At 40.5% G+C, this 13,828-nt stretch overlaps 2 protein-coding genes across 2 annotated transcripts; both read left to right on the plus strand.

Moving 5' to 3' along the window:
• The first annotated feature begins 36 nt into the window (after nucleotides 1–36).
• LOC139881131 (DEAD-box ATP-dependent RNA helicase 15-like) lies at nucleotides 37–3,658 on the plus strand. The gene is made up of 11 exons (XM_071865650.1): nucleotides 37–150; nucleotides 624–680; nucleotides 767–951; nucleotides 1,084–1,228; nucleotides 1,316–1,399; nucleotides 1,491–1,558; nucleotides 1,712–1,775; nucleotides 3,023–3,036; nucleotides 3,126–3,227; nucleotides 3,385–3,507; nucleotides 3,595–3,658. Exons 1-11 carry the CDS (start codon nucleotides 88–90, stop codon nucleotides 3,656–3,658), a joined length of 969 nt encoding a protein of 322 aa, XP_071721751.1. The 5' UTR covers nucleotides 37–87.
• Nucleotides 3,659–4,509: 851 nt separating this feature from the next.
• On the plus strand, nucleotides 4,510–8,176 carry LOC139881142 (RNA-dependent RNA polymerase 6-like). The gene is given in 3 exon segments (XM_071865658.1): nucleotides 4,510–6,304; nucleotides 6,307–7,220; nucleotides 7,289–8,176. Coding segments are annotated over 3 exon segments (3,597 nt in total).
• The last annotated feature ends 5,652 nt before the right edge of the window (nucleotides 8,177–13,828 follow it).

Below are 13,828 nucleotides of genomic sequence, written 5' to 3' on the forward strand. Positions count from 1 at the left end.
TCCTCTTATTAGACGTCTTACTCTTCTGCAGATATGAGAAGAGATGTGCAGGAAATCTTCAAGTTGACTCCTCATGACAAACAAGTGATGATGTTTTCAGCAACTCTCAGCAAAGAAATCCGACCAGTTTGCAAGAAATTTATGCAAGATGTAATGTTCCATGGCCTAAACCTACGACTTCACTTTAGAAGTCTTATCGCTTTTTTATTTCACACGGACTTTCTTGGAATATCCTTATATGGAGAATCGGGTGGTTCCAACATCATATGCACTTGCCATTAGTATCGTTCATGGTAAATCAGTGCTGTTGAGCAGGGGGAGGATCTGTGAGATGTTTTAGCTATCAGTGTGGGGTTGCTGTAAGTGTTTTAAAGTCTGAGTATCTGGTAGTGATGCTGTCTTACCACTTAAATTGTTAACTATTGTCCAAGTTTCCATTTTGTCGTCTTCTTTTGGAATTCTGGGAAATGAGGTTAGGTGGTTGTCCTATGTGGGTTCATTACATGATAAACCTGAGAAGACAAATCGATGAAACAGGATCTCAATCAAAGATGCATCCGTCCTTGATTTCATTTGCTTGTGGAACATCGTAATTGATTCACTGTAACATTTGTTCCTTTCAGCCTATGGAAATATATGTCGACGACGAAGCGAAATTGACCCTTCATGGTCTTGTCCAGGTATGTGTTTGGAAGTTGATGCCCTCTTATAATTTCCATTTTGTTGATGTGATTGATGTTTTTATTAACTGTATCTATATTTGCAGCACTACATCAAACTGAGTGAGTTGGAGAAGAACCGCAAGCTAAATGATCTCCTTGATGCACTGGACTTCAATCAAGTTGTTATCTTTGTCAAAAGTGTGAATAGAGCTTCTGAGCTAAACAGGTTGCTTGTGGAGTGTAATTTCCCATCTATTTGCATCCACTCTGGCATGTCTCAAGAAGAAAGGTTTGTATATTCATTTTTCTCAGTTGTATCAGTCAACTGTGTCTTGTTACTGTTTAGTTAATTAAACTGCATATTCAGGTTTTGCTCTTATAGACATTGTACCGTGAGTTAAATGTGTTAATTGTTTCTTAGGTTGACACGTTACAAAGGTTTCAAGGAGGGCCATAAGAGAATTCTTGTGGCTACAGATTTGGTTGGTCGTGGAATAGATATTGAGAGGGTCAATATTGTCATCAACTATGACATGCCAGACTCTGCTGATACTTATCTGCACAGGGTTGGTGTTTTTCTTTTTTTGTTTTATTTGCTTTTCTATCTTAATCCTTCTTATGTCTCACTGACGGTTACTTTCGCATTTGTTCAGGTTGGTAGAGCTGGCAGGTTTGGGACAAAAGGTCTGGCCATAACTTTTGTTTCATCTGCTTCAGACACTGACGTCCTTAATCAGGTTTGGCACTTTTACTCTTTAAGTTAACTAAGTTGAACTTTCTTGGTTAATATTTATGTTGCTCTAATTATCTTATATTTATTTATTTCAGGTCCAAGAGAGGTTTGAGGTGGACATTAAGGAGCTTCCTGAGCAGATTGATACTTCAACCTACAGTATGTCATGTCACCCTATTTTTCCTTTCTTTTTTTCATTGGAAGAAACTAAATTTATTCTTTTAGCGTTTCTCTAATGGTGTTCTATATATCGTCCGTGTGTCGTATCCTGACTGTATTAATGGTATCCTGACTGTATTAAAATGTTGGATTGCAGTGCCCTCGTGATGCATAGAGGTTTGTTTAGATCAATAGACGACTACAAGGCTTTGGAGGAGTGGGTATTGGAGTGTTGAACATTACTTGCAATGTACTTTTAACTTCTATTATGTTTTTCTTTTTGGATTGGGAGCTTTTTGCTTAACTGTGATGTGGGGAGTTTTTACCCATTATTAGGATAATTCTTAATTTTCAGTTATGAAAAGTACTTGGAATCATTTCGCAGTATTTTTAGAGAGCCTTCTTTTTATTTATTTATTTGTCTGTTTATTTATTGTATATGTTGTGTGATTTGAATCATGTGTTCTAGCCGAGTTTCATAGTGCCTCCCTAAAATGTAGTAAAATTTCAATCGTTAAACATGATAAGTATGTCTTAATTTTGTTCCTCATTCGATTTTCTGGAAGAAATCGTCCATCGCTTGCATTATTCAGTTATTTAAATTTTTTGTTGAGCTTCTTGTTGATCATCTGACACTAGATTAAACTTATTAAACTTCTTTGAAAACATAGAATCTTAATCAGATTGTACATCTGGTAGGAAGCGTGTACTGGACAAATAAAGTCATTAGTTTAGGTTTGTTTCTTCAAATTCTTTTTTGTATTTTTAAATATAGAATATGAGTTTTTTGTTTGTTATAAATATCTTCACCTTGACAACTAGTACTAAGCCCAATTATCACTAGAGGAGGTGGACAAACGAAAGGTATAATAATAGGCATTGGCAGATGGACAATTCAAGTCGCCAAAGTTTCCAGATACGTGAATAAAGTTACTGTTTTCATTAAAGGGTACTGTATTTGAGTCAATAAATAAAGGCAATATTAAACAATTGAAACCCCTTGAATTTAGAAAAAATTACACACCCAATTTTTATTTATTTATTTATTTATTTTTTATTTATTTTTTATATCTTACACACCCAATAATAAGAATATCTAACATATTAAAAAATAATAAGAATATCTTGAATTTATAAAAAAAAAATAACATTGTGATTACCATTCAACCCTTAACTTTTTCATGAAATCAAGCAAAAATTACACACCCAATAATAAGAATATCTTAAATTTAAAAATAATAATAATAATAAGATTATCTTGAATTTATAAAATAACATTGTGATTTACTATTCAACCCTCAACTTTTTTCATGCAATCATTTTCATTTTAACTCTCCAAAGGAAAAATATCATTCCTCGTGGCTACTGCCAAGGATTCCAACAAAATCTCTTCAAAAAAAAAAAGGGTTCCAACAAAATGAATTTGGTCATATTTTATTTTTATTATACACAATTGACTTGAATGTAGTCGGAGGATGGAAGGTAGGTATAAATTGCAGAAATGGAAAGCGGGAAATAAATCAAAAAATAAAGAATAATATAAATTCTCTGTATAACCCTTTTCTCTTCAGTGTTCAAAATCTCACTACTTTTCAGTTACTGTGGCTGGTCACAATCAACTTCTCTGTGAAGGCTGAAGCGGCTTCCTTCCTAAGTTGGACAACAAAACAAAGGTACCCATAACAAAAAGGCTCGACCTTTATTTATCTTTTGCTTCTGTGTGTGTGTGTGTGTATATATATTGCTTTTGTTTAGTGTTTCTAAATCGACATCGCTCATACATTATTTTCTCTAATTGTTATCTATCTCTGTGTGGCTGCTCTATTCCAGTGCGATCATAGATTTTTGGGTTTTGGCTGGACGATCGGCTATCAAGGTTAGAGCTTTTTCTCTCGTTGGTTTATTATTGTCGTTCTGGTTCTTTCATTGGTTTGATTCATGGGAATTGATTTGGTATATATGGAGAAACTGAAGGGAAATTAAAAAGTTGGGTTTTGTTTGTTTGTTGTGGTTGGACAATTCTGTGTTTGATTGATGTAGTTTTTTTTGGAAAATCTCTGTATGGTTGCTCGGAAAGCCACCATTTGAGGATATTTGCTTCTAATAATCAACGGGAGATACAATACATTTTATAGTATGCTTAAGTAATTTGCTTTGTTTTGTTGAGTTTGTTTAATTGGACATTAATTTTTTTTCCCTCATGGTAAATTGGGAGTCGATGAATCATGATTGATTGGACATTAATTTGGTCACGAAGAAAATGTGTACGAGCGCATGCGCGTGAGCGCGTGCGTGTGTTTATCGAGTTTGACTACATTTTTCCTTCTGATTGATTATATTCATTGGTTGATCTGCTCCGTTATTAAGAACAACAATAATAAAAGAGAATCAAAACCTCTTGTTTCAATTTAGGTTAATATTGATGAAATACATTCCAAAACCTCACGTTTCATTCGGTTTTTTTTTTGTGTGTATTTGCTGCATTTCATTGCTGTTTTATTTGATAAAATTGGTAATCTTGTTTCCCTCTTCACAGAATCAAAACTCTTTTTGTGTGTACCTCGAGTCTGACTGAGCTATCTGCCATTTGCTCTGGCGTGGCAGTTTTCGAGCAACATGTAAGTTTACTCATTTGTCTTTCAAGTGAGTTATTAATCAGCTTTATTTACGATCTGCAAGACTATATAGATTTCAAATAGATGTAGTTCTAAGAATTTGGTTTTGGACGCATGGTTGTTTCCCTCTTAATTTTCTATTGATTTTGTCTCTGCTTTGTTTCAAGAAAGTTTGTATGAATATAGTTTTGTTTAGAATTCTTCAACGGTCCTGAGTTCAAATTCATTTTCCCTTTTGGTTATAATTTCAGATACATTCATTCATGTTTTCATCTCTTTTATCGGGTTTGCAGCTTCGTTTTACTCAACATAATTGAAGCTATTCACTGTTTGAAAAAAAATGGAAGCAGAAGGTGACAAATTTGTAGTGACTCAAGTTAGTTTCGGTGGTTTTGATAGAGATGTCACAGCAAAAGATCTTCTGAAATTCCTGGAAGAAGAAATTGGCCTCATTTGGCGCCTCAGACTGAAGAACTCGTGGACCCCACTAGAGTCCTCTCCAAACTTTGATGTTACAAACCTTGATGAAATCCAAAGAGAAGACGACTACAAGAAAGTGGAGCCACATGCATTTGTGCATTTTGCATCTAATGAGTCAGCAACCCGTGCCAGAGATAAGGCTGGGCAAACTGAGCTATTTTTCAATAATCGAGCATTAAAAGTTAGAATGGGGCCTGAAAATTCAGCACGATCGAACACAAGGAGGAGCGAAATTGTTCCATTCAGATTCCCTGATGTGCAACTCGAGATTGGTACCTGGGCTGACCAGGAGTCATTCCTTGTTGGTTGGAAAGGACCTCCTACTGGAGTTGATTTTTTAGTCGATCCATTTGATGGATCATGCAGATTCTGTTTCTCTCAGGAAGTTGCTTTCAAATTCAAAGGCATTAACAAATATGCAGTCATAAATTGCAACTTCAAGATAGAGTTCCTTGCGAGAGACATTCACCAGATCAAGCAATACCAATGCTCGACCTCTCTAGGTCTCATGCTGCAGCTAACATCAGCCCCTCGGATATGTTATAGAACTGCCGACGATGACATCGCAGAGCCGTTTCCCTTTGAGACGTTGGATGATGATGATCCCTGGATAAGGACTACTGACTTCACACCTGGTGGAGCAATCGGTCGGTGCAATTCATATAAAGTTTCCATCCGTCCACGCCATGGTTTGAAGTTAAAGAAAGCTATGACATACCTGAAAGAAAGAAGGGTTCAGGTGGACGCCCTTAGAAAGAAGCTTAACGTGAAGAACGAACCTGAGTTTGGGAAGCCCATGTCTGATCATTTCTTTTCGATTCATCATAAAGAAGGGATATCTTTCGAGGTAATGTTCTTGGTAAATGCTGTTATGCATAAGGGAATATTCAATCAGCACCAATTATTGGATGAATTTTACGATCTTCTGAGGAAGCAACCTAGGGAAATCAATGTAGCTGCGTTGAGGCATATTTGGTCTTATAAAAATCCAGTGTTTGATGCTTCCAGGAGGCTGAATCGCGTTCAAAAATGGCTATTGGATAACCCTAAGTATGTTTGTAGACCTGCTCAGATAGACGATCTTGTGGAGGTTCATCGCTTAATAATCACTCCATCAAAAGCTTATTGTCTTCCACCCGAAGTTCAACTCTCCAATAGGGTCCTGAGGCATTATAAAGAGGTTTCTGATCGATTTTTAAGAGTTACGTTTATGGATGAAGCCATGCAGTCGATGAATCCAAGTGTTTTTACGTCATTTGTTGCTCCGATTCTAAGGGATATCTCATCAAATGCATATCATCAGAAAACACTCGTGCATGATAGAGTGAAATCCATTATGATGGATGGGTTTTACTTATGTGGCCGAAAGTATTCTTTTATGGCCTTTTCATCCAATCAGTTGAGGGATCGATCTGCCTGGTTTTTCGCAGAGGACAAGACTTACAAAATCACAGAAATATTGAAGTGGATGGGGAAGTTCAGCAATAGAAATGTCGCCAAATTTGCTGCGAGGATGGGGCAGTGTTTCTCATCCACTTATGCCACTGTGGAGGTTCCATCAGAGGTGGTGAATTTCGATCTTCCCGACATAGAACGGAACAACTACGTGTTTTCCGATGGCATTGGGAAAATCACCCCAGAACTTTCAATGGAAGTGGCAAAAAATTGAAACTTGATATGGACCCTCCAAGTGCATACCAGATCAGATTTGCCGGCTGCAAGGGTGTCATTGCCATTTGGCCGGAAAAAGAGGACGGGAAACAGCTTTCATTGAGGCCAAGCATGACCAAGTTTGCTTCCGAACACCGAACATTAGAGATATGCTCATGGACGAGGTTTCAACCCGGTTTTCTGAACCGGCAAATCGTAACTTTGCTTTCGGCATTAGATGTTTCAGATGAAATATTCTGGTCAATGCAGGAATCGATGGTCAGAATGCTAAACCAGATGCTTGTGGATCCCCATGCCGCGTTTGATGTCCTGAGCTCGTCTTGTGCTGACCAAGGAAATACAGCAGCAATGATGCTAAGTGCTGGTTTCATGCCACAAACTGAACCTCATCTACGAGGTATGTTGACTTGCATCAGGGCAGCCCAACTTTGGGGCCTCAGGGAAAAGACAAGAATCTCAGTTTCTTCAGGTAGGTGGTTAATGGGATGCTTGGATGAGCTCGGGATTTTGGAACAAGGTCAATGCTTTATCCAGGTCTCTTCTCCTTCTCTGGAGAAATGTTTTGCAAAGCATGGCTCAAAATTTGCTAATATGAAATATAATCGTAAAGTGGTAAAAGGACACGTGGCTGTTGCAAAGAATCCTTGCCTCCACCCTGGGGATGTACGGATTCTGGAAGCAGTTGATGTCCCTGATTTGCACCATCTGTACGATTGCCTCATCTTCCCTCAGAAGGGAGATCGCCCTCACGCAAATGAAGCTTCTGGAAGTGATCTTGATGGTGACCTCTATTTTGTTACTTGGGATGAAAATCTTCTCCCTCCAAGGAAAGAGAGTTTTATACCAATGATGTATGATGGTGGAGAAGCCAAATCTCTGAGGCGCGAAGTTGCGCATCAGGTAACTTCTCTTCTAGTTGTCTCTATACACGATTCGATTACGATGCTTATATTTTTTGTTAATTACAGGACATAAAGAGATTTTTCTTGGAGCACATGGTGAATGAGAACCTGGGAGCCATATGCAATGCGCATGTGGTTCTCTCTGATCGGAGTAAATATGGTGCTTTAGATGATAACTGTATCAAACTTGCTGAGCTGGCAGCCATCGCTGTTGACACGCCCAAGACCGGGAAGCAGGTGACAATGCCACATCATCTAAAGCCAAAACTGTATCCAGATTTTATGGGAAAAGAGGACCACCAATCGTACAAGTCCACAAAAATTCTCGGAAGGCTGTATCGACAAGTCAAAGGTGCGTACGATGAAGGCATCTCTGCTTCCTCAGACATGACTTTTATTCCCAGTGATATTCCTTATGACTTGTCCCTAGACGTTCCTGGTTCTGCTGAGTTTATAAAGGATGCCTGGGACAAAAAATGTTCATATGATGGACAAATCCTTGGTCTTCTCGACCAATACAAGGTAAAGAGGGAGGAAGAGCTTGTAACTGGACATATATGGTCGATGCCAAAATATTCGAGCAAGAAACAAGGTGATCTCAAGGAAAAGCTCCAACATTCATACGCTCTCTTGAGGAAAGAATTCAGGCAGAAGTTTGAGGAGATGGAAGATCCAGAAAGTTTTGAGAAACTTTCTGATGAAGAAAAGAATGCGATTTTTGAAAGGAAGGCGTCGGCTTGGTATCAGGTTACTTATCATCCCGAATGGGTGAAGAGATCTTTGAAATCGCAAGATCCTGAAGATGGTGCTGCTGATGACGTCAGAATCTTGAGTTTTCCCTGGATTGCATGTGATTATCTTGTGAGGATCAAGATGAGGAGCCAAGATATGGACAAACTTGACTTTTCCAAGCCACTTAACTCACTAGCAAGGTATCTAGCAGGTCTGATATGAGCCGTTGCAAGGAAGCAAGCATTCACTATGCTGCAAGACCACTCTGCCAATTTTTGAATGCATGCAACAACTTTTGTTTTATTGACATATGAACTTTCTATTCTGTACTTATGATATGGTTGTTTTGAAATTTCCAGCCATAGGACGTATATCAAATATTGTCTTGAATGCTTTACTCAATAAAAGAAGTTAGATGTCCATTCAGTGGAATTGAGGTGGGGTGTTGTTGTGTCGTCGTTGTTGTAAAAAGTTGCTGTGATTTAAGTACTATTCGAAAAATTTGTATGTACACAGTTTTCTAGCTCGGTTTTCTCTCCGGGTACTATGATCGGCTGGTCACCAGCGAATGAATGAGTTGTTCTGTTCTAGTAGTTGCTTTGAGCTTGTGACTTCGTGACTTGTGAGAGTGAAGACTTAAAAGTCAAAACTGAAACGGCGGCGTTTTCGATTTGTATTTATTGGCGGGTGTCCTATTGGGCCTTGACTGGGCTCTGGTTAACTTCCTCAACTCTCTTTGTTTAGCCCGTTTATCTTTCTTTATTTCTAGTAACGCCGTTAAGGCAAAAGTCCACTCTCCGTTATTTATGTATCATGTGCCTACATTTGTAGACGATAATTTGGAAGCTTAACCATCAACATCAAATAAATCTATAAATGAACCGAATTATTATTTTATTGAAGCTAATTATAAGTTAATCAATCACTAAACACTGTGTTTGTGCCTGGTTAGATACAGTGATTAATCAATGTCTTTTTGTGCAACAATATTAAATAAAATGGTCCACAAAATAATACAGTTTTTTAAATGATGTAGATCGAAACACAATTTGAGATCGCTCAATAAAAAGTAAAAAATTCTATAAATAATTATGATTTCTACATCAAACAATAAACAAGTACTAATATGATTTTTGGGGAACGAGAGAGACTATTAACATTTCTAGGTTGAATTATATAAAGTCAATTAATAATTGCTTGATGTGTAAGGAAAATTTTAATGAGATCAAAATATGATCGAGATGAGACGAGTCAGAGGACGGACTACATATAGAACGTCAAAAACTTTACGCTATTTTATTTTACTAATTGAAAATTCACTTATTAAAAAGTATATAGACATTCTTACTACATATTAAGAAGATCAACTTCAAACTTTTACCTTCGATTAATATTCTACCAAGAGTAAGCGAAGATGTATACTTTACAATGTTTTAAAAATCATCATACTTAAAAACCTTTAAGAGAGCGTTTTTTCTTTCAAACACATGATTGATCATGTTCGTTGTGTTCATATCATATTCCGTCTTGCTCTAAACATCTTTAAAAATATATATATATATATATTTTATTAAATTCGTATGAAGCATGCTCCAGAGATACTAATACTACAGCTATACTATATAGTTTTGGTCAAAATGATAATTAATAAGCAAGTGAGGGAGCTCGTGGGGCGCAGTACATTTGTCTACAGTAAAAGGCAATGGTGAACATAATAGAGTCGGACCGGATTTGAAAATGCCGGTCCGACTAATTATCGTTAATTACCCTAATTAACACTCAAAACCGGGTTTTTTGTTGCCGGTCCCGTACCAAACCGGCAGCTTAATTGCCGGTTTTGCATTGGACCGGCAGCTTAATTGCCGGTCCAGTACAAAACCGGCAATTAAGCTGCCGGTCCAATGCAAAACCGGCAATTAAGCTGCCGGTCCAATTCAAAACCGGCAATTAAGCTGCCGGTCCAATTCAAAACCGGCAATTAAGCTGCCGGTCTAATTAATTTTCGGTTCGACTTTTTCTCTATATAAACCCACCACGCTCATTTATCAATTCCGCACCACATTTAATATATACATTTTTTCCGCCGGCAGCCTATTTTTAATATTTATTGAATTTCATTTTTTTTTTCAATAAATATGTGTTCCTATCTTAATTTATATTGGAAGAGTTCTATACAATTCGTTGGAGGTAAGGTCGTGTTGTGTAGCGTACCCGACGCAACGTATTTCATCAATCGTATTTTGGATTACGATGGGTTTTCTCGAATAATGTGCGACTATGCCGGGATTCGAAGAGAGCAGGTACAATTAAATCTTATTTATATATACGCGGCAGATAACGGTGAAAATCAATGTATCGTAATAAATGATGATGCTACGCTGTCATTGTTGTTTCAACACCAATCATGGAGTCGTCACTTGTTCATAAGCCACATTCCGATACATAATTCTTTCCGGACGTCAAGCTTCAATAACGCGGGAGAGGGTAGTAGTAGACCACGCGACGACGCACACAATTACAGGGATGATTCTGCCGAAGCTAGCGAAGGCGTCGTGCACGCCGAACCCGCTCAGGGTAACGCTGCCCCCCAGCGGAGATCACTGTTGCAGAGGCTCGGGAGTCGTGTACTGGGTGTCGGCAGACGACGCAGACAGCAATCACCAGAGGATCCTCCACCTTTTGTACCTCCTCCACCGCCCGCAGCCGCGCGTAATTCTGTATCGGATTTTAGGGTTGCACCCCCTCGACATGTGGTGCCTCCTCCTCCACCTGCGGCTGCTCGTTATTCTGTATCGGATTTTAGGGATGTTCCCTCTCGCCTAGCTGGATCCTCCCGAATGGGAGAGGGTAGTAGCAGCTCTCGCGTAAGACTAGAAAACGCGTCATCGGACGATGATTACATCGTCCCACCGAGAAGAGACTATCATGTGTTCAGCAACATGGATGGGCCTAATGAGGTAACAAACCGCCGCATTCCTGGTGCTCCGGAATTATACAATGGGGACCCTAATTGTATAAAGCTGGGAACGCATTTCTCTAGCAAGGACGAGCTTCACGGTGCGATTGCGATCTGGACGACCAGGTTGGGAAGAGAAATGCGCACGACGAAGTCAGATCGGGCAACTTGGGCAGCAGAATGCGTTAATCGCCCGAACAAACGCACCAAGGAGCCGTATAACGGTATTATATGCAACTGGAAGATCCGGGCTACGTTCAGGAGGGAATATCGAACGTGGCAAATTACCGTGTGGTGTGAGGGACACAACTGTGACGGATTGGAGAATCTTCGTGAGGACAGGAATATAACTCAAGGTCATGTCGCATACGTCATAATGGGAAAGATTCGAGAAAAACCTAATTACCCGACCTCGGCCATAATTGACGACTGTAAAGCAGCATTCGACGTTACAATTGGGAGAAAAAAAGCTTGGGACGGTAAGCGAGTGGCGATGAACCAGGTGTATGGGGACTGGGAGACAAATTTCCGCCAGCTACCCGGCTACATGCGAGCTCTTCAGAACTGCCGAGATGGGACTACAGTACAATGGAAGTTCAAGAAGGAGGACGGGAGTGTCGACAGTAGGAGGAAGATTTTCAGGTACCAACACAACTTTAACATGTTTTTATCGAACAACCATTTTACATGCTACACTGATTTTTTCGTTATTATTCAGGTACGTATTTTGGCATTTCGGTTCTACGAGACTCACTTTCGAACACAGCCACCCTGTAGTTACTGTCGACGCAACCCATCTTCGCGGGTCGTACAAGGGTAAGGCGATTGTAGCGGTCGTGAAGACTGCCAACGACAGAGTGGTTCCAGTCGCATATGCGATCGTAGACGAGGAGTCTACCCACAGTTGGTACTGGTTCTTAAAGTACCTGAAAATTCACGTTCTACGAGATACGTCCACCTGCATCATCTCGGACCGTAATTCGGGGATCTTGTCCGCGACTGCGAAGCTCGATACCAAATTTCCAAACTGGGGTGTTCACAGGTGACTGTTTACGGCACTTTATTCGTAATTTCAAGTTCAAATTATTCATTCGATTAATTACTTCTTACGGACAGGTATTGTATGGAGCACATTCGTGCTAATATGCTTTCAAACGTGCCGAAGAAGGCAGGATTATATGGCTTAGCTTGGACAGTCGGTACGGAATTGGACGAGGCTAGGTATACTCAAGCATGAGCAGATCTCATAGAATCGAGTCCGCCTGCAGCCTCCTATCTCCAGGGTATTCCCTTAGATAAGTGGACGTTGATGAACGACGGATTCTATCGATGGGGGACAACCACCTCGAACGACGTTGAGAGTTACAATAACGTCCTCAGAGGCGACCGCTTCTTGCCGATCAGGGCATTCGTTCAGGCCACGCACGCCAAAGTCATGGCGATATTTGTTGACGAAATGTCCAAGATAAATAGATACAGATATCCGCTCGCACAAAAACCGATGGCGATGTTCGAGGAAAACAAAATGCGTTCAAGACGGTACGAAGTCTCGCTATATCCAAACGCACCCGGTCGTGTGTTCAAAGTAAAATCTCCTCCTGCTCGTTTCGGAGTTCCGGGCAACGAACGTACGGTTCATTTCAATTTCGGTTCATGCTCATGCTTACGTTGGAATACGTACAGGATACCTTGTTCTCATGCAATGGCAGTCGGGAAGATGTTAAAAATCCGTAGTCTCGACCTCGTGCATAGTTGCTACACGAGGGATGGTTGGAGAAAACAGTTTAGTGGTGCGTTCGGTCCTCTTCCAAATCATTGGCCCGAAACAGAATTTGTGCTTCTACCAGACGACACTCGCATGGTCCATCATACCGGTCCCGGCCGCAGAAGAAAGAACAGAAGACAACGTGGCACGAGAGACTATTTGAACATGACAGGTCGAAGACCTCGAGGCTGTAGTAATTGCAACGGCAGAGACCACGACAGGAGGAGTTGCACGTTCACGCATACACCGGCGGATAGACTGCCGTTGAACATGTTGTACGACCCGTACGGACTTCAAGGTAACGCACCTCCCGGTGAGCACAACTACGACGACGACAGTTCAGATGAGGACTACAATGTGGACAACGACGACGACGTCGAAGATGATGACGATTATGACGACGACGAGTACGACGACGAGGATGCCGTCGACCATTCCGACGGTGATGAGGTTCTACATTAATGCCTACATTAATGCCTACATTACGAAATACATTGTTTAATTGTTAATGTTCGGAGTATATAGTGTAAAATTAAAAAAATAAAATTGTACGTATAAATATAAACTTTTTAAACATATGTACTTAAACAGGGCGCCCAAAAAAAATAAAACTGTTTAATTGTTAATGCTCGATCCGATCCCTAAACTAATGTCCACTCCGCTATCGATCGGAGCCGTCATCTGCTGTGCGGGCATAGGATAATCGAACAGGGCGCCCATGAAATCATGGGCGACAGTACCCGGCTGAGTGGGAGGTCCGGAAGCCGCCATTGATTGGGGGAACTCAACATACGGAGAGGTCGTGTCGGTCAAGTCCTCGACAGTAGGATCGGTGGAAGTGAATAAATTAGTGAAGCCGCTTGGCCAATCGGATTGCACATTTTCCAAGTCTATTTGCGGTGCACCCCGCGATTGTTGGAGACCACCTCCACGATGTGATGATGTGGGACGACCGGACGACCCACTATGACGAGAAGACCCAGGGGGCCGAGAAGGACCGGGCCTGAAATCAGAAACGGAATGTCGAGCAACGGCCGGCGGAGGAGGAGCAGGTACATAAGGAGGAGGAGGCACCTCAGGTGGTCGGTCTCTGCGTCGTCTCCCGCTACCCGTAATCCGACTGCCTAGCCTTTGTAGAAATGTTTTACGTTGT

Source organism: Rutidosis leptorrhynchoides, unplaced genomic scaffold (genome assembly GCF_046630445.1).
Source record: "Rutidosis leptorrhynchoides isolate AG116_Rl617_1_P2 unplaced genomic scaffold, CSIRO_AGI_Rlap_v1 contig117, whole genome shotgun sequence".
NCBI lineage: Eukaryota > Viridiplantae > Streptophyta > Magnoliopsida > Asterales > Asteraceae > Rutidosis > Rutidosis leptorrhynchoides.